Here is a 27,925-nt window from a genome sequence, read left to right on the forward strand (position 1 = left end):
TCGTTTTGTTTGCTTCTCTTTACACTTCAGTGATCTCTGCACTACCATTTCAATGAGCTGGTATGTCGGTCAGTTATAACATTGTAACCACTGACAGGTAAAATAAATAACATTGTTTATCTTGTTACAATGGCATCTGAAAGTGGGTGGGATACATTAGACAGCAATCCACACATTGTCCCTAAAGTTGGTGTGTTGAAAGCAGAAAAAATGGGCAAGTGTAAGGATTTGAGTGACTTTGACAAGGGCCAAATTGTAATGGTTGAATGACTGGATCAGAGCATCTCCAAAACTGCAGCTCTTGTGGGATGTTTCTGGTCTGCAGTGGTCAGGACCTTCCAAAAGTGGTTCTAGGAATAAAAAACGGCAAACTGGCAACAGGGTCATGAGCGTCAAATTGATGCACATGGGAAGTGGAGGCTGGCGCAAGCAGTCTGATCCAATAAAGCTACTGTAGCCCAAATTGATGAAAAAGTTACTACTGGTTCCCATAGAAAACTTCCAGTACACAAAGTATATAATAGATTGTTGCGTATGGGGCTGCGTAGCTGCAGGTCAGTCAGGGTACCTGTGCTGACCCAAACCTACAGCAAAAAGCGCCTACAATTGCCACATAAGCATGAGAACTGAACAATGGAGCAATGGAAGAATGTGGCTTGGTCTGATTAATTCAAGAATGGTTTGAGGAACATAACAAGTTTGAGGAGTTGACTTGGCCTTTAAACTCTTGATCTCAATCCAATTGAGCGTCTGTGGGATATGTTGGAAAAACAAGTCCAATACATGGAGGCAATACTTCACAACTTACAGGACTTAAAGGATCTGCTACTGATGACTTGGCGCCAGATACCAGAGCATACCTTCAGAGGTCTAGAGGAGTCCATGCCTCAATAGGTTACGGTGGGTGTTGAACTTTTTTTACTTTTTTCAGTTGCTTCCTGGTTTTTGATCCTGTCAAATGATGTCATACATCCCAAAAGGCTTCAGGGGCATTTTTAATTTCTTTCATTTGGATAAGAGGAGGAGGGGTTTTCTAGCTAAGCACACTATTACTGCATGCATGCCTGAGCAAAGGGCAGATGGATTGCAGGAACTAAATGCTACATGAATCATCTGCCCTTACTCAAGATGGCAGTAGCTATAAATCCTGGGGGGGTGGGGTTTAAAGTGATTTCTCAATAAAATGGATGACGGGTGAGTCTGCTTTAAAAATATTAGAAAATGAACAAATAGAGATTTTAGTTTGTGGTGCTCAGATACAGTTAAAGCGGAGTTCCACTCTTTTTTGTGTTTATTAAAAGTCAGCAGATACAAAAACCTATACCTACCTGTTACCCCCCCCCCCCTAAAATGACATGCCAAATGTGGCATATTTGGGGGGAGTAGTGCTTAAAGCGGAACTTCCCATTTTGGGTGGAGCTCCGCTTTAAAGCGGAGTTCCACCCAAAAGTGGAACTTCCGCTTTAGGGAGTCCTGACCCCCCGACATGCCACATTTGGCATGTCATTTTTGGGGGGGGGGGGAGCGGGTACCTAGTTTTGACAGGTACCCGCTCCCACTTCCGCTCGGAGCGCCGCGGCGCCCTGAGCGGAAGTTCTCCTCTCCCCATCCCTCCCTGCAATCTTCTGGGACACGTCAGAGGTCCCAGAAGATTGCCGGCCAATCACGGCGCGCAGCGCGACTCGCGCATGCGCAGTGGGTACCCGGCTGTGAAGCCGCAAACTGTAACAGCCGGGTGCCCACAGCAGTGATGCCGGCGCCGAGGGAGAGGATCGAGGCTTCCGGCGGCCGCATCGCTGGACCGTTGGACAGGTGAGTAAATGGCTGGAACTCCGCTTTAAGTTAGGCTTTATATCTAAAGCCAAAACCAAAAAATGTAATACATGGTAGTATACTAGTCCTGGTGTGGTGGCTGCAGTTTCTTTTTTTAATTCAAACTTCCTTTCCTTTATATTCTCCAGGTAATCCTGCAAATAACACACTTCCTTCCCTTGGGTGGCTACATTACTTCTCCACTGTATCTATGAAGGAAGTCATGGTTAGCGCTGTAGACTGCTCTACTGAGATAGACTACAGCCATGTTCGTATCTCTTCATCTTCATTACATGGAAGACAGAGTAACTAGAAGTCTAACCACTTGCTGACCCATTCACAGTAAATATACTTCGAGTGAGTGGCAGGTACAGGCACGGCAGCTTTTTTCCAGGTTTGAGGCATGCATGCGTGCGCCCCTGCTGACCCCTGCTTTGATTGGACACAAGTTTGTTTGCAGGTTTTAGCCAATGATTTTGGCTGAAACCTGCTGATGGGCTGTGTCCAATCACAGCACAGAGCTCTGTGTTTACAAAAACAAAACTCTGTGTATAGGGAACAGCGATCTGACTGCTTCTTCTCCCTGAAGAACAGGGAGAAAAAAAACAGCCAGATCTGTTAGTAAAAGCAGCACACATTACACTTGTTAGACACACAGTTAGCCCCTGGATTGCCCCCTTGATGTTAAACTCTTGCCAGCCAGTGTCAGTATTACAGTGTGCAGTATTATATCTGATCATTGTATTAGTGTTTCTAGCGATGTCAGTGCCAGTTACATAGTGTCCCTACCAGCCTGTGTCTGTTTTTTTTTTTTTACAACCAGAATTGGTCTTTTTTTAAAAAAATGACATGATACAATAAACTCAGATTACATAATGCAATATAATGTCATAACGTAGTACCCAGTGAACAATATCTACATACAGCACATGACAAATAGATTACAAGCTTGTAAGTAGCGAACAAGAATCCAAAATACAAGCATTCTACAATGTTCTTAGGTTTAGTTAGACTTTAAAGCAAAATGCCAGCCAGATTTAAAAGAATACTAATTCATGCAGGTACAGTGCATCCAGTAAGTATTCACAGCACTTCACTTTTTCCACATTTTGTTATGTTACAGCCTTATTCCAAAATGGTTTAAATTCATTATTTTCCTCAAAATTCTACAAACAATACTCCATAATGACAACATGAAAGAAGTTTGTTTGAAATCTTTGCAAATTTATTAAAAATAAAAAAATGAAAAAATCACATGTACATAAGTATTCACAGCCTTTGCTCAATACTTTGTTGAAGCACCTTTGGCACCAATTACAGCCTCAAGTCTTTTTGAGTTTGATGCTACAAGCTTGGCACACCTATTTTTGGGCAGTTTCTCACATTCTTCTTTGCAGAATCTCAAGCTCCATCAGGTTTGTTGGGGAGCGTCGGTGCACAGCCATTTTCAGATCTCTCCAGAGATGTACAATCAGGTTCAAGTCCGGGCCCTGGCTGGGCCATTCAAGGACATCCATAGAGTTGTCCCGTAGCCACTTCTTTGTTATCTTGGCTGTGTGCATAGGGTCGTTGCCGTGTTGGTCTAGAGCGCTCTGGAGTAGGTTTTCATCAAATATGTCTCTTCACATTGCTGCATTCATCTTTCCCTCAATCCTGACTAGTTTCCCAGTTCCTGCCAATAAAAAACATCCCCACAGCATGATGCTGCCACCACCATGCTTCACTGTAGTGATGGTATTGGTCAGGTGATGAGCGGTGCCTGATTTCCTCCAGATATGATATGACGCTTGCCATTCAGCCCAAAGAGTTCAATCTTTGTTTCATCAGACCAGAGAATTTTGTTTCCCATGGTCTGAGAATCCTTCAGGCAAACTCCAGGCAGGCTGCCATGTGTCTTTTACTGAGGACTGGCTTCCGTCTGGCCACTTAACCAAACAGACCTGATTGGTGGAGTGCTGCAGAGATGGTTGTTTTTCTGAAAGGTTCTCTTCTCTTCACAGAGAAACACTGGAGCTTTGTCAGAGTGACCATCGGGTTCTTGGTCATCTTCCTGACTAAGGCCCTTCTCCCCTGATTGCTAAGTTTGGCCAGGCAGCCCACTGTAGGAAGAGTTCTGGTGGTTCCAAACGTCTTCCATTTACAGATGATGGAGGCCACTGTGCTCATTTAGACATTTAATGATGCAGGAATTCAGTGGCGGCTGGTGCTCAAAATTTTTTTTTTTGGGGGGGGGGGGGCCCAAAAAGAAAAATGTAATAGGTATTGCTTTGCGGTAAAAAACGCAGTAAAAATTGCGTGACTTTGAGGTCATAGTACAGGCACGGCACAGGTGATGGTATAGGCATGGCACAGGTCATGGTAAGGGCATGGCACTGGTGATGGTACAGGAATGGCACAGATGATGGTATATTCATGGCACAGATGATGGTATAGGCATGGCACAGATATTGGTATAGGCGTGGCACAGGTGATGGTATAGGTGTGGCACAGGTGATGGTACAGGCATGTCATGGGTCATGGTACAGGAGATGGTATAGGCATGGCACAGGTCTTGGCACAGGTGATGGTACAGGCATGGCACAGATGATGGTATAGGCATGGCACAGGTCATGGTACAGGAATGGCACAGGTCATGGTACAGGCATGTCACAGGTCATGGTAAGGGCATGGCACAGGTCATGGTACAGGCATGTCACAGGTGATGGTATAGGCATGTCACAGGTCATGGTAAGGGCATGTCACAGGTCATGGCACAGGTTATGACACAGGTCATGGCACAGGTCATGGCAAGGGCATGGCACAGGTCATGGCACAGGCCAAGGTAGAGGCATGTCACAGGTCATGGCACAGGGCATGTCACAGGTCATGGCACAGGGCATGTCACAGGTCATGGTACAGGCATGTCACAGGTCATGGTACAGGCATGTCACAGGTCATTGCACAGACATGTCACAGGTCATGGCACAGGTCATGGCACAGGCATGTCACAGGTCATGGTACAGGCATGTCACAGGTCATGGCACAGGTCATGGTACAGGCATGTCACAGGTCATGGCACAGGCATGTCACATGTCATGGTAAGGGCATGGCACAGGTCATGGTAAGGGCATGAGACAGGTCATGGTACAGGCATGTCACAGTTCATGGCACAGGTCATGTCACAGGTCACGGTACAGGCATGTCGCAGGTCATGTCACAGGTCATGGCACAGACATGTCACAGATCATGGCACAGGCATGTCACAGGTCATGTCACAGGTCATGGCACAGGTCATGGCACAGGTATGTCACAGGTCATGGCACAGGTCATGGTAAGGGTATGGCACAGGTCATGGTAAGGGCATGGCACAGGTCATGGCACAGGCATGTCACAGGTCATGTCACAGGTCATGGTACAGGAATGTCACAGGTCATGGCACAGGCATGTCACAGGTCATGTCACGGGTCATGGTACAGGCATGTCACAGGTCATGGCACAGGTATGTCACAGGTCATGGCACAGGCATGTCACAGGTCATGTCACAGGTCATGTCACAGGTCATGGCACAGGTCATGGTACAGGTCATGGCACAGGCATGTCACAGGCATGTCACAGGTCATGGTACAGGCATGTCACAGGTCATGGCACAGGCATGTCACAGGTCATGGTACAGGAGATGGTATAGGCATGGCACAGGTCTTGGCACAGGTGATGGTACAGGCATGGCACAGATGATGGTATAGGCATGGCACAGGTCATGGTACAGGAATGGCACAGGTCATGGTACAGGCATGTCACAGGTCATGGTAAGGGCATGGCACAGGTCATGGTACAGGCATGTCACAGGTGATGGTATAGGCATGTCACAGGTCATGGTAAGGGCATGTCACAGGTCATGGCACAGGTTATGACACAGGTCATGGCACAGGTCATGGCAAGGGCATGGCACAGGTCATGGCACAGGCCAAGGTAGAGGCATGTCACAGGTCATGGCACAGGGCATGTCACAGGTCATGGTACAGGCATGTCACAGGTCATGGTACAGGCATGTCACAGGTCATTGCACAGACATGTCACAGGTCATGGCACAGGTCATGGTACAGGTCATGGCACAGGCATGTCACAGGTCATGGCACAGGTCATGGTACAGGCATGTCACAGGTCATGGTACAGGCATGTCACAGGTCATTGCACAGACATGTCACAGGTCATGGCACAGGTCATGGTACAGGTCATGGCACAGGCATGTCACAGGTCATGGTACAGGCATGTCACAGGTCATGGCACAGGTCATGGTACAGGCATGTCACAGGTCATGGCACAGGCATGTCACATGTCATGGTAAGGGCATGGCACAGGTCATGGTAAGGGCATGAGACAGGTCATGGTACAGGCATGTCACAGTTCATGGCACAGGTCATGGTACAGGTCATGGCACAGGCATGTCACAGGTCATGGCACAGGTCATGGTACAGGCATGTCACAGGTCATGGTACAGGCATGTCACAGGTCATTGCACAGACATGTCACAGGTCATGGCACAGGTCATGGTACAGGTCATGGCACAGGCATGTCACAGGTCATGGCACAGGTCATGGTACAGGCATGTCACAGGTCATGGCACAGGCCATGGTACAGGCATGTCACAGGTCATGGCACAGGCATGTCACATGTCATGGTAAGGGCATGGCACAGGTCATGGTAAGGGCATGAGACAGGTCATGGTACAGGCATGTCACGGTTCATGGCACAGGTCATGTCACAGGTCACGGTACAGGCATGTCGCAGGTCATGTCACAGGTCATGGCACAGACATGTCACAGATCATGGCACAGGCATGTCACAGGTCATGTCACAGGTCATGGCACAGGTCATGGCACAGGTCATGGCACAGGTATGTCACAGGTATGTCACAGGTCATGGTAAGGGTATGGCACAGGTCATGGTAAGGGCATGGCACAGGTCATGGCACAGGCATGTCACAGGTCATGTCACAGGTCATGGTACAGGAATGTCACAGGTCATGGCACAGGCATGTCACAGGTCATGTCACGGGTCATGGTACAGGCATGTCACAGGTCATGGCACAGGTATGTCACAGGTCATGGCACAGGCATGTCACAGGTCATGTCACAGGTCATGTCACAGGTCATGGCACAGGTCATGGTACAGGTCATGGCACAGGCATGTCACAGGCATGTCACAGGTCATGGTACAGGCATGTCACAGGTCATGGCACAGGCATGTAACAGGTCATGGTACAGGCATGTCACAGGTCATGGTACAGGCCATGTCACAGGTCATGGTACAGGCCATGTCACAGGTCATGGAACAGGCATGTTACAGGTCATGGCACAGGTATGTCACAGGTCATGGCACAGGCATGTCACAGGTCATGGCACAGGTCATGTCACAGGCCATGGCACAGGTCATGTCACGGGTCATGGTACAGGCATGTCACAGGTCATGGCACAGGTATGTCACAGGTCATGGCACAGGCATGTCACAGGTCATGTCACAGGTCATGTCACAGGTCATGGCACAGGTCATGGTACAGGTCATGGCACAGGCATGTCACAGGCATGTCACAGGTCATGGTACAGGCATGTCACAGGTCATGGCACAGGCATGTAACAGGTCATGGTACAGGCATGTCACAGGTCATGGTACAGGCCATGTCACAGGTCATGGTACAGGCCATGTCACAGGTCATGGAACAGGCATGTTACAGGTCATGGCACAGGTATGTCACAGGTCATGGCACAGGCATGTCACAGGTCATGGCACAGGTCATGTCACAGGCCATGGCACAGGTCATGTCACAGGTCATGGTACAGGCATGTCACAGGTCATGGCACAGGCATGTCACAGGTCATGTCATAGGTCATGGTACAGGCATGTCACAGGTCATGTCACAGGTCATGTCACAGGCATGTCACAGTTCATGTCACAGGTCATGTTACAAGCATGTCACAGGTCATGTTACAAGCATGTCACAGGTCATGTCACAGGTCATGTCACAGGTCATGTCACAGGTCATGGCATCACTGCAGCGGCTTCAATCACTTACCTGCTCTCCTGGGCTGGCTCGCTGACTCGACCGTGACAATCACTCCACACTCACGCTGCCTGCGAGACGACGGTCCACGGTGCGCTGCTCCTCTCCTCCTCGTCGTCGAGTCCTTTTCTGACGGCGGCGGGAACCGGCGGGAAGGTGAGCGGCTTCTCCTCTCCTCAAGACTCCTCTTCGTTCTGCGGCGGCGGGAAGGTGAGCGGCTTCTCCTCTCCTCCAGGGTGACTCCTCTTCGTTCTGCGGCGGTGGGAACCGGCGGGAAGGTGAGCGGCTTCTCCTCTCCTTGAGACTCCTCTTCATTCTGCGGCGGAGGGAAGGTGACCGGGCGGTGACGGTGAGTGACTGATGCACGCACCGGCACTGCCCCCAATGACGTCAGCAGGGATGTCCCGAATCCTGATTGGTCCAGGCTGGAGTCTGGACCAATCATAAGCCAGGACAGGACTAGTGGGGAGTGTCGGGGCGCATTGCTTGACACCCAGAACGGCCGCCAATCGGTGCCTCTGCCTGGGCCCACGTGGGATGCCAAACCCCACCCCCCATAGCCAGCAATGAGTCCGGCGCCCCGAAGTGGACAAAATGGTAATTTTTTTTTTTTCTTTGAAGATGATTTTTTTTTATGATTGGGGGGGGGGGGGCGGAACCCCTGCGCCCCCTATCGACCGGCCACCACTGCAGGAATTTTTCTGTACCCTTCCCCAGATCTGTGCCTCTGTACAATCCTGTCTCGGAGGTCTACGAACAATTCCTTGCACTTCATGGCTTGGTTTGTACTCTGACATGCATTGTTAACGGTGGAGCCTTATATAGACAGGTGTGTGCCCTTCCAAATAATGTCCAATCAACTGAATTTACCACAGGTGGACGCCGAACAAGTTGTAGATACATCTCAAGGATGATCAGTGGAAACAGAATGCACCTGACCTCAATTTTAAGTATCATGACAAAGGCTGTGAATCCTTATGGGTCTATTCACACTGCTCTGTTTTAGGCTATAAGGTGCAGAGCTGCGTAAACCACAAATAAACAAATTTATGTTTAAAGTTCAATTATGACTGGGTTTTACACTGTTCACATGTAAAGGTTTGTGCTAATGTTTACATGCATGCAGCCTTTTGTCATTCTAAATGGCTACCGCTGCTGAATACGCTCTGTTGATGTTTACATCTGCCCCTGACTACTGAGCTATTGAAGGGGCAGCCGCTCAGAACAACTTTGGCCTTCAGTCTTTCAGAACCACCACCACAAGAATGACTCATTCAGACGGAGATGTAAACATCAATAGTGTATAATCAACGGCGGTGGACCAGGCACAGAATGTACACATCTCAGTTCATACAGACATAAGCGGGTGCAGGTCTACATGAGTTCAGATGCAGTATAGACAACTTTTTACATGGGATCTTGCTGACAGGTAGCTTGAGTACTACTATCTCAAGGTAAGGGTTGTATTCATAGGCAGCAAGGTCTGCCTGGGCACACCCTAATTACTCTGTGTGGTGCTGATTTCGCCTACGGCCCGGGCTTCCCCCTGTGTTGCATCCCCCACAATGCTGCTGGCTTCCCTTCTCTCCCCTACCACCCGGCTCCTGCAAAGATGTTTCAGGGTGAAGAGCAGGGGAAGGGGCTAGTCAATATGTAATTGACCCGCCCCTTCCTTTTATAAATGAACACAGTGTAAACACTGACTTACTGTGTTCATTCACAACTGAAGCATTGTAAACTGTGTTTACTATGCTTCAATTTGTAAATGAACAGGAAGTCGCTTTGCACAGAGCACTTCTCATTCATTCCCTGTCCAGTGCAGCTGAGGCTGCAGAGAAAGACATGTGTGTTTAAGCTTTGGGGTGCACACCCTAATGCAATAGGCTGCGCACACCTATGGATGTATTAATTCCCTCACAGGAAGTTCTCTGTAGGAATATTGTTTCTATTCTTTGCCAGGAACCAGATGTGTAATAAGGTAGCCCCCCCCCCCCCCCCTGCCCTGTTTTTAGACAATTTATACTTTAAAAAGTCATATTTTACTCTAAAAAAACACAGCTGACCACAATAGAAAACAGAAAAGATGATTAAGAGGATCCCCACTTTTCCTTGCATTGATGGTATCTACCCACTTATGCAAATATAAGACATATAATGACATACTAAAAGGAAGGTGTGGAAAGTCAATGACCTCTGGGCCGTGAAGCTTGCTGAGCTTAAAAAAAATAAGTCATAGATAATTCCATATTCTGCATTGTGCCTCATAATTGTATTTCTTTATACAATTCCAGTCTATTTCTAAAATGTTCTGCCAAATTAATTACAGTAGATCTTAGGACCATGAAGAAAGAGCTGTGTCATATGATTATGTTGTGGTACATATAATCCTGTTCCCATCAAAGTGATTAAATTGTAGTACATATAATTCCCATCAATAGACGCACTGATGAGGATTATATGTACCACAACATAATCATTTTGCATATAGACAGCATAGATGACTTCATAATACTCCTTATTGTAAAGATAAACATATTACTGTTTACACAATTATGCTTACAATCCTAACCAAAAAATGTAACAAGCAAGCACTAAAACGTGATTCACACCATTAACAAATTCCTCCCAAAAATATCAATGTCCTTCAAATGCTCAAACCATAGTCCAAAATTTTTAAAATGGCGATAATGCAATCTTCAATACAATAATCTATAAATGTGCTCCCAAAAAAATTGTCTTCTCCATGTACACTGTGCCCATTTGACTCCAAATCAACTCACCTTAGTAAGGCTCCATTCACACCTGGGCGTTTTTGAGTGTTTTTCAGCTCCAAAAACGCTCAAAAAAAACGTTCCAAAACGCCCAACAAGTAAAACCCCATTCATTTAAATGGCCCCTCTTCACATCTGAACATTTTGCAAAACGCCTGTAGCTGAAAAAAGTACATGAGCTTCTTTTTGAGCTGATTACCAGCGTTTTTGATAGATGTCAATGCCTGCCTCCAAAAACGCCTGAAAAAAACGTCTGAAAATCACGGGTAAAATCGCGGTAAAAATCGCTGTAAAAATCGCGGTTAAAAAACGCAATAAAACGCTAAGCTCAAGTGTGAATGCAGCCTAAATCTCTTAGATTGCAGGAGGTCTATAACATACTTGTTAATAAAAGGATAAGGCTTCACCGCTCCTCCACATCTACAGAATTACTGGCTTCAAAGGGTTTGGCCTCATGCACACCGGCCTTTTCTATAGCTGCTGTTTTTGGCGGCAGACATTTTTTTTCTATAGTCAGTAAACTCCCCAGAATGTTATCCTATGTGTCCATGCACACATAGGCTGTTATCAGCAGTTATTGGCAGGGGTGTTTTCTGGCTGGAAAAAACACAGAACTAGTGGGTTTTAGGAGGTGTTTTTCAGCTGTAAAAATGCTCTAACTCTGATAAAAGCTGAAAAAAGCTAAAAAAAAAACTTGGAAAAACACTGCTATTCGACATTTATCAACATTTTTGAGCCATACGTTTTTGTGGGAATATAGTTTTGTTATAAAAAAAAAAAGCAAAAAAAAGCTACAGCTGAAAAAAGCTAAAAAAAAGCTACAGCTGAAAAAAGCTAAAAAAAAGCTACAGCTGAAAAAAGCTAAAAAAACAGCTGAAAAACGCTACTGCAAAAAAAACTCTTTCTATAGCTTCAGCTTTCTACTGACGTTTTGATAACGTCCGGGGTATATGAGACCTTATAATCGCCACATTCATTTTTATACACTGTGAACATACTGTATTTTCTGGCGTATAAGACTACTTTTGAACCTCAAAAAAATTTCCCAAAAATGGGGGGTCGTCTTATACGCCAAGTATAATATCTCCAAGGTAACCTAAGTATAAGTATTACCAGTAGATGTAATCTCTCAAGACGCTGGCTGTGTGGGAATCCTGTACCGGTATACCGTATGTACCGTAGCTTCGGCTACATACAGTGTACCGTGCTGAGCCAATCAGGGAGAGCGATGTATTCTATTAATGAATGCAAAGCCTGCTCGGATTGGCGGAGTAACATCAGCCCGCCTCTCTGACTCTGCCAATCCGAGCAGGCTTTGCATTTAATAATAGAATACATCGCTCACTGTGATTGGCTCAGCGTGGTATACTGTATGCAGCCGAAGCTACGGTACATGCGGTATACCGGTACAGGATTCACGCACAGCCAGTGTCTTGAGATTACATCTACCGGTAATACTTATACTTAGGGTACCTTGGAGATATTATGAGAGATTACATGTATTACAGTACTTCGGGTACCTTGGACATCTATGAGAAATCTGATGTTTTTCAATGGTGTTGCCTTGCTTCGGAAGGGGGGTAGTCTTATACGGCGAGTATAGCCCAAAACCTATGTTTTAACTTGAAAATTAGGGGGTTCATCTTGTGTGCCCATTTCTGCAAACCAACTTCCCATGTGCTACTTAGAGTGCTCTTTTTCTTGACTGCAGCTAGACCACTGTTTCTAGCACAGCAGGGGAGATCTCTGTACTAACATCAGATTGTTATACTCACTGTGGAACATACAGGGTTAATCCTCAGCATTGTGTAAAAAGGATTTTTGATACTGTCTTCTCTGATCCTCCCCTTCTTCCACTGCCCCCAATCTCTGATCCTCCCCTTCTTCCACTGCCCCCAATCCATCTCCTAATAGAACAGAGCCTTGGGGACACTTTGCACATTCTCAGTTTGGTGTGTATTGCTAGCTAGTTTTTTTTTTTTCTTGGGAGAGTGCATGTGATCAGCACAGGGCCAATGAGCACTGTCAAGATAGAGGGTTAGGGGTCCTGCAGCCTAATAGGACAGTCAGAGAAGAATGAAAACTCCTCCTACAAGTTTAAACCTGACCCTGATATAAGTCATAAGACTGCTATATACTGATGACGTATTAACTAAAATAATTGTATTTCCATGTTCTGTGTACTGTGGGAGACTTGTTCCAGTGAATACAGGGTCCTGGAATTAGTAACATTTTAAGGTTTGCATAGGGATGAGGTTTGCATCTTTTTTATAGGCTACATATTGGTTATACTTTATTTACATAGTGCAGATGGAATGTACCGGTAACATTGTAGTATCTTCTAGGAATTGTTAGCTTGTTCAGTTAAAGGATAAGTTCATCTTTACAGAAAAAAAAAAAAAAATATATTAAAAGCACATTCTTTTGCGACAAATCTGTCAAAATAGGAGGGGAAGGGAAACACCTTCGCCGCTCTAGACGACTTGTGAGTGCCAAAACGAAACAGGGCCTCCGCCAAAGATTCAATTGCGTCCTCAATTTTTAAAGTCTCATGCACAGACACAATCATTGCGTCCACCAGCGCCTTTTCGTGTGCAGCTACAGGTGTGGAGGAATCATCCTCACTATCAGAAAAGTCAGGGCGCGTGGCCGCAGACCCCACAGGGTGGGCAGCGTCCAGGGGGGCCGAATCAGACTCAGGATCTGAGGAGACAGGTGAGGCAGGGGAAGGCGAGGGGGGGGGCACTTTTTTCTAGCCCGCCGCCCAAAAGCCACATTCACCAGGGACACAAATGACTCCAGGACTGCCGTCAGTGCATCAATAGATGGTTGGCCTCTGAGAGGGGGTTAGGTGGGGATACGAGCTCCAAAGACTCGACATGAGGAATAAAGGGACCCCACAAAATGTGCAAAAAACACTGCTAAGGGAAACCCCCACTGTGCTGGTAACACCACCAGGTCGCCAGCAACAGAGCACCCCACGATCCTGCAGCAGAGAGAGGAAAGCCCTCACCAGACTCCCTACCCCACCAGACAGGCACTGGCAGCACCAGGATGCAGTGTACTCCAGTGTTCTCCAGGAAAGAGACCCAGGAGTCAGCACCAAGGGATAAGGAGGGGCTCCCACAGCCGAAATCGCCGCCCAGAAGGCTCCTCTGTCATGGCTGCTGCTATTTTCAATGCTGGACCAACACAAAATGCCCGCCAGACTCCACAAACATGGTCGTCGTATATACATAATACAGGCCACAACAAAATGGCAGCCCCATGAGGCTCCCAGGGACCCAGGAGGGATCCCCTGGGCCAAAGGCAAGGCACAGAAGGGAAGAGGGGACCGGGCAGGAGCCTCCACTAGGTACAGCCCCCCCCATCCTGCAGCCGATCACCTGGTTGTCGGCGGTGCGCCCCCGCCCCATCACCAGTACAGCACCCTGCCCCAACCCCAGAAGGTAGGCCAGACCACTACACTACCACATAATAGAAGGGGAGGGGGTGGGGGGGGGGTAGATGGGAGGCTAGATGACCCACAGGGACCACCAGGCACAGAGGAGGGGGGGTGCCTAACGGGAAGAAAGGGAACTCGGGGGGTCTGACTGTCCCAGGGAGGGGCCCACATCCACCCCAAAACCCTCCAGGGGGAGAAGGGGACAGCTACTCACCATACCAGGAACAAGACGTGCACTGCTCCAGACAGGACCACCTCGCCATCGAAATGGGGGGCTTTCGGCCAGGAGGAACGCTGCGACGCAGGTCAAGACCCAGTCGTATGCGACCTCGCGAGGTGTTTAACTCGCACACCAGCCCCGTCTGGTGGGGCTATTTCGTGGCCGACCTAGCGTGGAGCTGAGGTCTGCGCACGCTCGCTGGCCAGACTGGGGTGACCACTGGATCTAAATTATCCAGCCTGTCGCCCAGACTGGCAGTTGATTGTAGATCTCGCAGGAAAGAAACCAGGAGAAAAAAAATCTAAAAGGAAAACATTGCCAGGACCAGAGATCACAGCAAGAAACTAGATTCTTACTGCTGACTAGGCAGAAAAAACTGAGTACCTATAGCAGAGGGAAAGTATTCCTCCTCAGACTGCTCATAGCCGTAGTTAGTCTTTTTTTCTGCCTAGTGTCCTACTCCTGTAGGGGGCAGTATAACCCACTAGTCAAGAAGATCAGGAGCTGTGTCCGTCAATGAATAAAAGAGAAAAACAGTTTTGCCTATAGTTTTATTTTAAAGCAGGCTTTCTCTTCTGTTTCTTTGGCGTTCCATATTACACTGTAGCATCTGGTAGAGAACATTTGTTCTTTCCAGACTGGATTTTTGGTGGCATCAGCTATCTTCATAAATGTGCTTTTTATATATTATACATGTATATAGTCTATTTTTTATTGATTTTATGATTTAGTAGACAAGGGGCTCTTACGCAAATTCTAGATGATTTTTGTAAAAATGTTACATATGGTTATATTTTATTAGTTACAATATTCTAGTGAGCAGCACAGTGACTTCTGCTTGGCAGCACTAGGGTTGTTGGTTCAAATCCCAACCATGACACTACCTGCCTGGAGTTTGCATGTTCTGCCTGTGCTCGCATGGATATCTACCACACATTCCAAAGACAGGTGAAAGGTTAATTAGTTCCTGTCTAATTCAGCCCTAATATGTGTATGTACTGTATGTAAGGAGTTAGGGACCCTAGATTATAGGCTCCTTGAGGGCAGGGACCTCTGTGAATATACAACATATAGGTAAAGTGCTGCATAAATTATTGGCACTATACAAGTACCTGTAATAAATAAAGTGAACAAATACATAGCTCAACCTCTCCCAGGACTTTGGTGTGTGTTTTTACAGCACTTTTCGTAAACTGCATTTGTTCTGTGTGAATCAAATATTATTATGCTACGTTCTCTCCAGGTCACATTTTATTCATTCATACAGAGAGTGAATCAGGAAAATGCTGCATTATGGCCACTAGATGGAGCAGATGATCACAGGAAATAAATTCCTATTTACAGTACTACGATTGTCAGCTCCATCTAGTGGCCATAATGCAGTATTTCCCAAACCACTCTTTTTTTATGAAAAAAAAAAATAATAATGAAAAAAAAATAATAATGAATATTACTTAGTGGTCTTTAGCTGCTTGTGAAGTTCATATCTACCGGTAACTATAACATATGTACAGAAAGCAAGCAATCTGAAGTTAAGGATACATTACATTAGCTTTGCAATTTACCTGATATGGTAAGTCAGCCATTCTTAGGTAAGTTTCCATTTTCAGACAGAATGGAGATAAACTAGGAACACCATTGTTTGGCCGTGAAAACTGGTGTAAAATAATGGCGTCTTTGGAATCAACTTCTTGCTCTTTCCTGCAAACAAACACAGATGCATAGTATGTTATATTATTAACTTCACCTTTTATATGTCAGAAATTAAGTTGTTTGTTTAAAGCTGAAAATGTACAGGGAGAGATTTACTAAAACTGGAGCACACAGAATTTGGTGCAGCTGTGCATAGCAACCAGTCAGCTTCTAGCTTCAGCTTGTTCAATTAAGCTTTGACAATAAAAGTTGGAAGCCGATTGGTTTCTATGCAGAGCTGCACCAGATTCTGTGTGCACCAGTTCTAGGGCTCTTTCACACGGGCGTTCCGATCAGATCCGCCTGTCAGTTTTTTAGGCTGATCTGATCGGATGCCCCATTCAGCCCTATGGAGCAGCGGATGTCAGCGGTGACATGTCCGCTGACACCCGCTGCCATCCGCATCCGATCCTGTCCGTGAAATCCGGACGGATGGAAACCCTATTTTCCATCCGTCCTGGGGATCGGATGGGATCGGATGAGAGCGGACAGGCGGTCCACTCTCATCCGATTCCCCATAGAGAGCAGCGGGGCTCTGTCACCTCCTTCTCTGCACACAGTGCGGAGACGGAGCTGTCATCCGCCGGCTCAGCGGGGATCGGCGGATCGATCCCCGCTGAGCAGGGCACGGTCCGCAACGGAATGCGGACCGTGTGAAAGGGGCCTTAGTAAATCTCCTCCTCTTTTTAAATTAGAAACGTTAATATTTTATTTATGATAGAACATTATTTTAAATCTGTTTAAAAGAAAAATACAGTTTAAATACTGCTTTACAAAAATAAAAAAAAATAAAAAAAATATCCTTGTAAACTGAGAGACTTTGGTTTCTTGTAAATGTTGTTTACCCTGTCAGGAGAAAATCAATGTTATAAACTCACCTAAGTTGCTTTCTTTTCAAAAGAGTTTGGGCTCTTTCACACGGACGTTCCGTATGTCCGTATATCACCCCATCCGTTTGCGGGTGATAAACGGACATAATGTAAGTCTATGGGATTGCAGATGTCAGCGGATGACCATCCGCTGACATCCAATTTGTGTCCTTTCAGTTCTGTTCTGTTTTTTAGAACGGAACAGAACAATAATTTTCTTCCGTTAAAAAAACGGAACGGATGCAAAATCGGATGTCAGCGGTGTCATCCGCTGACATCCGCAATCCCCATAGACGTACATTATGTCCGTATATCATCCGTAAACGGATGGGATGATATGCGGACATACGGACCGGATGACACAAGTGTCATCCGTGTCCGTGAAAAAAAAAAAAAAAGTGCCGGAGCGGAAGAAAAAAATCGGAGCGGCTGTGTGAAAGAGCCCATAATTCGAGTTTACCAGAGTTTGGTGTTTGGGAGTTTATTTATCTCATTGGCCAGAATTTTAGTTTTTATTCTAGCCATGAAATAGAAAAACGCTGAAGTGCTAAACAGTCCTAGAGTTTATGCGCGTTTATCAGCGTTCAGCATTCTTTATGGTCATTAGAACTGCTCTTAAACGTGATTTTAGAGCGATCAGACCACTTCTCTCCCGATAATCTGCTAAAAATGTCCATGTGTGCATGGACACATAGGATAACAGAGGGGAGTTTAAGGGCTTTTAAAAAAAATGTTTTACAGCAGCAGTGTGCATTAGCCCATAAAGTAACACCAAACAATATCCTTATTCTTCAAATATAGTCCATATATCTCCACTACTTAATGGTCCTGTAGTCTAATTTTCATTAAAAATCATTTTTTTACTGTGTCTTTCTGCTTCCATGTAACTTCCTCCATGAACTCCCGATCTTCTCCTTTCCCCCTCACTTCCTCAAACAGTGCACCTTAGTTTTGGTCATGTGCATTGCTCTTAGCACACTACAAATCCCATAGTCCATAGTCCATCTCAGGAGCAGGCAAGAGAGGTGGGTATGTTCCTACATAGAGTGGAACCATGGAGGACAAATGTAGCCACCTTCTGTCAGGAAGTCAAGTCAAAAATAAATTTGGAGATTTGGAGCACAGAGGACATGCATTCGTTTACATCCGGCAACATCGAATCCGATCCACTAAAAACAGACAGATGAGGATCCGTTCCCCTTCCATCTAGCAGATCGGATGGGTGTAAAAGGACAGGTGGCCCATTTACATCTGACCGCTCATAGAGGAGAGCAGGCATAAGCCGAGTGAACACGGACCAGCCATCCGCCTGCTCAGCAGGGATCAGCAAACAGATCCCCCGCTGAGCAAGTGGACTGCTAGAGGAGCCCGCCTCGCGTGGAAGGGGCCTAAAATGTGTTATACGTTTAGAATATTAATGGTTAATAAAGGCTAAGTTCCCCTTTTGGAACATGTTACATGTTCCACCTGTATTTAGGGTGGAAAATGTAATATGTTCCAACTCCTGCCACTAGTCCCCCTGATCCCCCCTCCCTGTGACAGCGTGCGGACCTGCGGTCAAGGGAAGGGTCAGTGGTAAGGTCAAGGGGGGCTCCGTCAGGTAGGCTGAATTTGGCCCCATTACTTTTTTTTTTTTTTTTAACAGCGACACTGCTTACATCTCTTGTTTCTCACCCAGCTTGTAACTGGACAGAAAAAAGAAAAGCAGCAAACTAATGACCTCATCTCTGTCACTCTGCTCTGTATTCTTTCAAGGTGTTTTCTAATTGGGTAAGATGGAGATGAGGGTCAATGATGTCACAACATTCAAGGCTTAAGGTTTTTTTATTTTTTTATTTACCTTAATGCAAAGAATGCAAAAAAACCTTAAGCCTTTACAACTACTTTAAGTCTGCCACACATGGATTTGGCTGGTTTAGCAGGAACCAGATTAATTTTGATCCATATATGGCCAGACTGGTTGTACACAAGTTAATCTATCAATCGACTTGGGTACAACCAGCCTGATGTAAAATTTTCTCTCGATCAGAGCCACTGGCTAAAGCTGGAGATGCTGGTAAGTGTATTTGGAGAGTGGGGAAGTCTCCCCGCTGTCAGAATACAAAAGCTCAGGGGGGAAGGATTCCCCCATCCACAATGAGTGTGTGGCTTGGGGAATCGAGTCATTTTCCTTTCATTTAACCTGCTGGTTGAGCAAAAAAAATAATTACTTGTGTATGGCCAGCCTAGGTCAGTTTTAAACACAGCTAAAAATCATATCAAGTTGGCTAGTAATTAGCAATATATATTGGGTAAAATAAGTATTGAACATGTCACCATTTTTTCTAGCTAAATATATTTCTAATGGTGCTATTGACATTAAATTTTTACCACGTCAGAAACAACCCATGCAATCCATACATGCAAATAACCCAAAACAAATAAGTTAAAAAATTAGGTTATGTGTAATAAAATGGAATGGCACAGGGAAAAACTATTAAACTCATGAAGAAAGGGAGGTGTAAGGCGTGGAAAGCCAAGACACCAGCTGAAACCTATCAGTAATTAGAAAGCAATCCTGCCCCTTGTCAGTGCAAATGAATATCAGATGGTTTGGTCTTAACTGATGCCCTATAAAAAGGTGTCTCGTTACCAAGGTGTCACACAAGAAACAGGTCATGATAGGTAAATGCAAAGAGCTCTCTCAAGACCTTTGCGTCTTTATTGTTGCAAAAACTTACTGATGGTATTGGTTACAGAAGAATTTCTAAACTTCTGAATGTTCCAGTGAGCACTGTTGGGGCCATAATCTGGAAGTGGAAAGAACATCATTTCACCATAAACAGGCCACGACCAGGTGCTCCTCGCAAGATTTTTGACAGAAGAGTGAGAAGAATTTTCAGAGTTGAATTATCAGAGAGTTGTCCAAGAGCCAAGGACCACTTGTGGGAAAACTTCAAAAAGACCTGGAATTAGCATGTACAATTGTTTCAAAGAAAACAATAAGTAATGCATTCAACTGCCATGGCCTTGTATGCACGATCACCATGCAAGACTCCATTTCTGAAGAAAAAGCATGTGGAAGCTAGTTAAAAGTTTGCTGCATAACATTTAGACAAGCCTGTGAAATACTGGAATAGTCTGGTCAGATGAGACCAAAATTGAAATCTTTGGATGCCATAATACACACCATGTTTGGAGGTCAAATGGCACTGCACATCACCCCAAAAACACCCTACCAACAGTGAAGTTTGGAGGTGGGAACATCATGGTGTGGGGCTGGCAAACGGTACTGGCAAACTTCATGTCTTCGAAGAAAGAATGAATGAAAAAATGTACCAAGACATTCTTGATAAAAATCTGCTGCCATCTACCAGGATGAGGGTTGACATTTCAGCAAGACAATGATCCCAAACACAAAGCCAAGGAAACTCTCAATTGGTTTCAAAGAAAGAAAATAAAGCTGCTAGAATGGCCCAGCCAATCACTTGACTTAAATCCAAAAGAAAATCAATGGAAAGAACTAAAGATCACAGTTCATAGAAGAGGCCCATAGCACATTCAAGATTTAAAGACTGTTTGTGTGGAAAAATAGGCCAAAATCACACCTGAGCAATGCATGTGATTAGTTTCTCTATACAGGTGGGGTGTTGAAGCTGTCATTACCAACAAAAGATTTTGTACGGAGTATTAAATAAATTTCAGTTAGCGTTTTCAATTTTTTTCCCTGTGTAATTCCATTTTATTACACATAACCTAATTTCTGAACTTATTTGTTTTGGTTTCTTTGTATGTATGGATTTCATGAGTTGTTACTGACACGTGGTGAAAATTGCATGTCAATAGCAACTTTAGAAATATATTTACCTAGAAAAATGGTGACGTGTTCAATACTTATTTTACCCGCTTCATGGCAGCTATGTAGCCGGATTTACAAAAATGCATAGAAGGCAGAGGAACCTTTACTCTGCATATTTATTGGGCACACATTTTTTCCATAAGGACAGTAGAGAGCGCATCTGGGATAGCAGTAGAAAAAAAACTCATGACAATTGGCAACTTAAAAGATAGTGGGCTCCATTCACAAAAGGAACTTGCATGCGATATTTAGATGTCCAGACACATGCGATCCTGTGACTGACAATTCACTATACCCTTCTGTGGTATTTACCGCAAAATGCTGAAAACGCTCGGTAAATACCGCATGAACAGGTGTTAAACTCAATTCACAGAAGGAAATAAATAACTAAATGCATGTGGTAATTAAGTAGTAGGGCATGCAGTATGTGTGGAATGTGTACTGATTGTTAAGGAGCGGGCGGCCACCATGTCCGTAACAACTGATGAGTCATCAGCTGACAGCTGAAAGTAAAAAAAAAAAAAAACAATGTCCTCCACATAGGGGAGTGCTTTGTGGCGGAGGGCTCTGTTGATGGAGACAAGGGCCTCTTCCCGACAACCTTGGCCGGTGGTTGTGGGGGTTTGCAGGTGGGGGGCTTATCAGGATATGGAAGCCCCTTTTAAAAAGGGGCTCTCAGGTCCAAGCCCCCCCCCCCCATGTGAATAAGTATGAGGTACATAGTACCCCTACTCATTCACCTCCAAAAAAAATGTGTATTGTAAACAAAGACATTAGACAGTTTTTGACAAGTCCTTTATTTAAAAAATAAAAATAAATGTACCCCGTTGTAAATTCATCATCAATCACGATGCCTATTACAGACACCTATTTAATAATGTTAATACTGCCAGACGTTAAATTGCTGCATGTTTTCAATACTAAAATAACGCATGACTGTATTTTAGTAGCATTTTTTAGTGAATGCCAAAACACTTTTTGAAAAATGCTGTGTGGTATCTTACCACATACTCAGATGCCGTAAGATACCGCTTTGTACTCGGATGCAGTAAGATACCGCTTTGTGAATGGAGCCCGTTGTAGTGATGTCAGGCATATACATGTAGAAACATCATTCATGGTCAGCTTGTTGGGTTGGACCTTCGTAGAACAGGATGAGCTTTCCTGGAGAGGGATTTGCAGCACCTGTGACTAATGCAAAGGAGACACCACCGGGGGCAGCAGACTAAGTTTAGCAATAGGTGAATGAAAAGCAAGCTATATAAATAGCAACTCACAGAAGTAAAGGGTTAAAGAGGTTGTAAACCCGATTTTTTTTTTCACCCTGAAAGAGAAACACATAATGAGCTAGTATGCATCGCATGCATGCGGGAGCCGACGGTCACGGCGCGGGGCTCTGAAGGAACGGCACCAGCGGCCGTTCCTTCAGAGCGCATGTGCCAGGGACGTCACTGGCTGCATGTAAGGTAAATATCTCCTAAACTGTACATGTTTAGGATATATTTACAGTACCTATAGGTAAGCCTTATCATAGGCTTACCTATAGGTACAACTTGCAGAGGAGGGTTTACTTCCTCTTTAAGAACCTTTTAACATGTGGGTCTTCTGCTTCCAGGGTTTCAGCTATCACTGGGGCCTATAGATGTGGATTGAAACCCTGGAGAGCAGCCCTGCCGCGAAACGCACAACCATGCCAACACACGTGGCATCACTCCCTGAGCCACGTGCTCTCCACCAACGGCCATCTTGTGGTCTCACAGTGCTCTCTAGGGTTCCCATCCACATCCATAGGCTTTAGGGACAGCTGAACCCAGCTCGGGATGTTATAAGGCTCTTAACCCTTTACTTCAGTGAGTTGCTATTTATATAGCTTGCTTTTAATTCACCTATTGCTACATTTAGTCTGCTGCCCCCAGGGTTGCATTACAGTCACATGTGCTGCAATCTCTCCAAAGGACAGTGCTGGATTTATAAAGGGCAAAAGGGATAATTTCCCAGGCCTCCCTGGCAGGGGGAACCCCTAGACTTTCTTTTTAAAGAAATAAAACTTGTGTTCCCACGAGATGTCAGTAGTGTGTTGGTTGAGGAAATTATACACTTTGCAACCTTTGCCAAGCTCCACTCATGTCTCACTTCATCTCAACAGGCAGTTTTATTACATGATGAAGGGCTTGCTGATACATTTCCAGGTTTTAGTGTAGTTCTTAGAAGATGTATTTGAGCATGGTGGTCACTAGGTGTTCAGTAGAAAGGTCATTCCGCAAATTGGCACTGATAAAGAATTATATGAGAACCACAATGACCCATGAAAGACTAAGTGCTCTGCACCTACTGGCTGTCGAAGGCGATGTCCTCAAGATGATACCGTTTGATGAGATAGTTAAAGATTTTGTAGATGCTAAGTGCAGGAAGTAAGACTTTTTTTTAAGTATTTTAGTGTGATGCATAACTGTGATGTATGACTTGCCAGTTCCAATTACCTGTGTAATGTGTATTCTTAGGTCCCCTTTTCATGGAGCAGACTCTGTCAGGAGTCCGCCTGCTCAGCTTGGGAATCTGTCCACTGATCCCTGATGAGCAGATGGATGGTTTGTCCATGTCCGCTCCCCTTATGCAGAGCAGATACAGATACAGCCCCCTGTCCTCTATGGGAGGTCGGAAGTAAACGAACCCCTGATCCATTTACAGCAAACGATCCATAGAGGATCAACGAACACCCCTCCCTCTATAGAGGGCAATAGACAGTCGGATCGGATCTGCTTAAAAAACTGATAGGCAGACCCGATCAATCCGTCCATGTGAAAGGGGCTTTATAGTAATAAAAAAAAAAGATGATCAGATAAGTGTCTTCTTCAGAACCTACTTTATATATATATATATTTTTTTAACATATGTAATTCATTATCACGGTTCAATTTTTTATTTATCATATAATTTAATTTCTATGTTGAGGGGGCCCTCGAACTTGTATGCATTGTTATATGTATCCAGACACTTGATGTGTCAAGTTATTTACAATCTTTTAACGATTTGAATACACATATTTTTTGTACGATTGGATGTGTGGCGGCCTATATAGTCCCACCATATAGGGGGTCTTTTGCCTTTTGTTTAGAACCAAAAGGAAGGCACTGCTGAGTGTCAAACTCAGGATTTCCATTTTACTAGACGTGCTCTAACGAACTAACTCACAGCGCGCACTCTGCCACGTCTATAGGATGCAAGTTAGTACTCCAAATGTTGGCAGAACAATTTTTTGGTTCCCATGAAAGACTGATGTACCCTCGGGAATTGAGTCAAGCATAGGTAAAAGCACCGCTCGAACTGGAAGAACGTTAAGAAAGGTTCTCCATCACCGGTGAATCAATCTCTGAGGCTTGAAACACCTGGAAACACCTGTGAAGGTTGATAAAGCTGACCCTTGTACTCTGAGGGAGCTGATCGACTGAGCCAGATCTAAATCCGACTGGAGGAAGCCCAGAATATTTAGAACTTGTGGATCACTACATGATCCCTCAGCAACAGACATGCATTGCACCCAATGACGACTAAATCTGGAAGAAGAATGTTGATGTAGTGGCCTAATGAAGGTCTTTTATCATCTCAAGCTGTGTATTGTCAATCTGACCTAGAAGGACTAAAAAAACCTAAAAAGAAAACAAAATAGGATAGAAAGGAAAGGGTTAAAAACCCAAAAGGAGTGCCCAGGCAACAAGGAAAGGAAAGGGTTAAACACACCCTCTCATACCTGCGCCACAAGGGCTGGCCACAAGGGGGAAAGGGGGAAAGGGGGGGCAGTGATACATCCGTAGTGTGGAAACTGCACAGACAGCCAACCTGCACAGATGAGAACCAATGCAGGATCACACACAGGCAGCATACAAAGGGGTTAATGCAGAGCATATGCCTGTGATGATTGCACACAGAATTTAGAGAAAACTGCTGCAAGCTGACCACAGAGAAATCCCAGTATCAACAGTACTGACTGCTGATTGAATTTCTCCACTGTAATGACAGCACCACTGCCCACAGCGCGCATGCGCTGAGTCCCTGGGCAGGAGTGACCCAGGGACACCAGGCTAGAAGAAAGAGCGGCGCCTTGGAATACAAATGTGCTCTAGTGTCGTCTATAGGCTGGAGGACACTAGAGCCAGGGAAGAAAAACAGACAAATACACACAAATGCTGCCATGGAATATGCAATATAAAAGTATACATCACCGCACATGGCATCCCCCACGACCAAGCTTGGATCCAGGAGATGCTGCTGCACGGGCCTAGGGCGTTTATGGCCACCTGCTAATAGTGAGGCTCTTAGGCCGTACTGCCGCTTTGCTTGCCAATGGCCAAGCTTAAGCTCTTCATGGCGCTGCATTCATCGCCCTTCTCCACCCCGCTAATAGCTGGGGACTGCTGGTGACTAACCATGGCACCGAATCCATCGCCCTTCTCCACCCTGCTAATAGCTGGGGACTGCTGGAGACTAAACATTGCACAGAATCCATCGCCCTTCTCCACCCTGCTAATAGCTGGGGACTGCTGGAGACTAAACATTGCACAGAATCCATCGCCCTTCTCCACCCTGCTAATAGCTGGGGACTGCTCGAGACTAACCATGGCACCAAATCCATCGCCCTTCTCCACCCTGCTAATAGCTGGGGACTGCTGGAGACTAAACATTGCACCGAATCCATCGCCCTTCTCCACCCTGCTAATAGCTGGGGACTACTGGAGACTAAACATTGCACCGAATCCATCGCCCTTCTCCACCCTGCTAATAGCTGGGGACTGCTGGAGACTAAACATTGCACCGAATCCATCGCCCTTCTCCACCCTGCTAATAGCTGGGGACTGCTCGAGACTAACCATGGCACCAAATCCATCGCCCTTCTCCACCCTGCTAATAGCTGGGGACTGCTGGAGACTAAACATTGCACCGAATCCATCGCCCTTCTCCACCCTGCTAATAGCTGGGGACTGCTGGAGACTAAACATTGCACCGAATCCATCGCCCTTCTCCACCCTGCTAATAGCTGGGGACTGCTCGAGACTAACCATGGCACCGAATCCATCGCCCTTCTCCACCCTGCTAATAGCTGGGGACTGCTGGAGACTAAACATGGCACCAAATCCATCGCCCTTCTCCACCCTGTTAATAGCTGGGGACTGCTGGAGACTAAACATTGCACCGAATCCATCGCCCTTCTCCACCCTGCTAATAGCTGGGGACTGCTGGAGACTAAACATGGCACCGAATCCATCGCCCTTCTCCACCCTGCTAATAGCTGGGGACTGCTGGAGACTAAACATGGCACCGAATCCATCGCCCTTCTCCACCCTGCTAATAGCTGGGGACTGCTGGAGACTAAACATGGCACCGAATCCATCGCCCTTCTCCACCCTGCTAATAGCTGGGGACTGCTGGAGACTAACCATGGCACCGAATCAATCGCCCTTCTCCAATCTGCTAATAGCTGGGGACTGCTGGAGACTAAACATGGCCTTGAATCCATCGCCCTTCTCCACCATGCTAATAGCTAGGGACTGCTGAAGACTAAACATGGCACCAAATCCATCGCCCTTCTCCACCCTGCTAATAGCTGGGGACTGCTGAAGACTAACCATGGCACCAAATCCATCGCCCTTCTCCACCCTGCTAATAGCTGGGGACTGCTGAAGACTAACCATGGCACCAAATCCATCGCCCTTCTCCACCCTGCTAATAGCTGGGGACTGCTGAAGACTAAACATGGCACCAAATCCATCGCCCTTCTCCACCCTTCTAATAGCTGAGGACTGCTGAAGACTAAATATGGCACCAAACCCATCGACCCTTCTCCTCCCCACTAATAGCTGGGGACAGCTGGAGACGCCACGTGGCATCGAATCCATCGCCCATCTTCACCCCGATGATTGCTGGGGACTGCTGAAGACTCCAAATGTCCTCTGGGGTACAGCTTGCCGAACAACCAAGCCTCAATCGTGGACACTTTATCAAAGGTAAGATTTCAACCATTCTGGTCCTTAGGAGGGGAGGGGGGGGGGGGTAAGGAACGCGGCCCGTGGCTCAGAGCAAAGATTTATGGGAATGGGGTCCTATGGGCAAGGAGTGGAGGCGGGGTAATGCATACGTATGCTGCCATGGAGTCTGTCAGGAAAGGTTTTTTTAAAGCCCAGCACCGTCCACAACTATTTTTATTTTGTTTTGAATATAATAGGGAAGGCATCAAACCTCTGTCAGGATTTCTTTATGTGTGTATACCTATTTGGGAGATGTCACCTCACTTCCTGTCAGGACAAGGATGTCAGTTTTTTTATGAGATCTGTGCCCATTCAGTTGTTGTCTACATTCTGACAGCAGACAGCGGCAGACCCGTGACGGTTCTTTTTGAGGCCGCATGTAAACAAACTCCTGTCTGTTTACATCAGGCTACCTCTGATCCACCCAGAACCTGGAGAGACTTGAAGGTAGGTGGATGTAAAAGGACACATGTTATTTTACATCCACCTGCCTATAGATCTGCATGGAGTTTCCAATTAGGTCCACCTGAAATACTGCCAGGCAGACCTGATTGGAAAGTCTGTAAAAAAGGGGCCTTAACCCATTGCCTTCTGTGCACTTAAACCCCCTTCCCATCCAGACCAATTTTTAGCTTTCAGTGCTCTCACGCTTTGACTGACAATTGCGCAGTCATGCTACACTGTACCCATATGAAATTTTTATCATTTTTTTCACACAAATAGAGCTTTCTTTTGGTGGTATTTAATCATCTCTGGGTTTTTTATTTTTTACAAAAAAAAAAGTTTTTCTTATTTTCTGCGAGTAAATTTTGAAAATAAATACATTTTTCTCCTTCACTGATGTGCGCTGATGAGGCGGCACTGATGGGCAGTGATAGGCTGCACTGATGGGCACTGATGAGGTGGCACTGATGAGGAGGTACTAATATGCCGCACTGATGAGCACTGATAGGCGGCACTGATGAGCACTGATAGGCGGCACTGCTGGGCACTGAGAGGTGGCACTGCTGGGCACTGAGAGGCGGCACTGACGGACGGCACTGATGGGCACTGACGGGCGGCACTGATGGGCACTGGCGGGTGGCACTGATTGACACTGACGGGTGGCACTGATGAGCACTGATGGGCGGCACTGATGGGCAGCCCTACACTAAACACACTAACTGCCCACCATCAATGCCCACAGTGCCCCCATCAGTGCCCACAATCAGTGCCCATAGT

General features: G+C 45.9%; 1 protein-coding gene across 1 annotated transcript in view; it reads right to left on the reverse strand.

Annotated features, from left to right (window-relative positions):
• Nucleotides 1-27,925, reverse strand: part of FAXC (failed axon connections homolog, metaxin like GST domain containing) — a 62,440-nt gene that overhangs the window by 19,449 nt on the left and 15,066 nt on the right. Inside the window, exon 2 of the mRNA XM_082250247.1 lies at nucleotides 15,851-15,986. Within this exon, the coding sequence (XP_082106373.1) occupies nucleotides 15,851-15,986 (136 nt within the window). The remainder of the gene's footprint in view (nucleotides 1-15,850; nucleotides 15,987-27,925) is intronic.

This window comes from Pelophylax lessonae (assembly GCF_965119305.1).
Source record: "Pelophylax lessonae genome assembly, chromosome: 3".
NCBI lineage: Eukaryota > Metazoa > Chordata > Amphibia > Anura > Ranidae > Pelophylax > Pelophylax lessonae.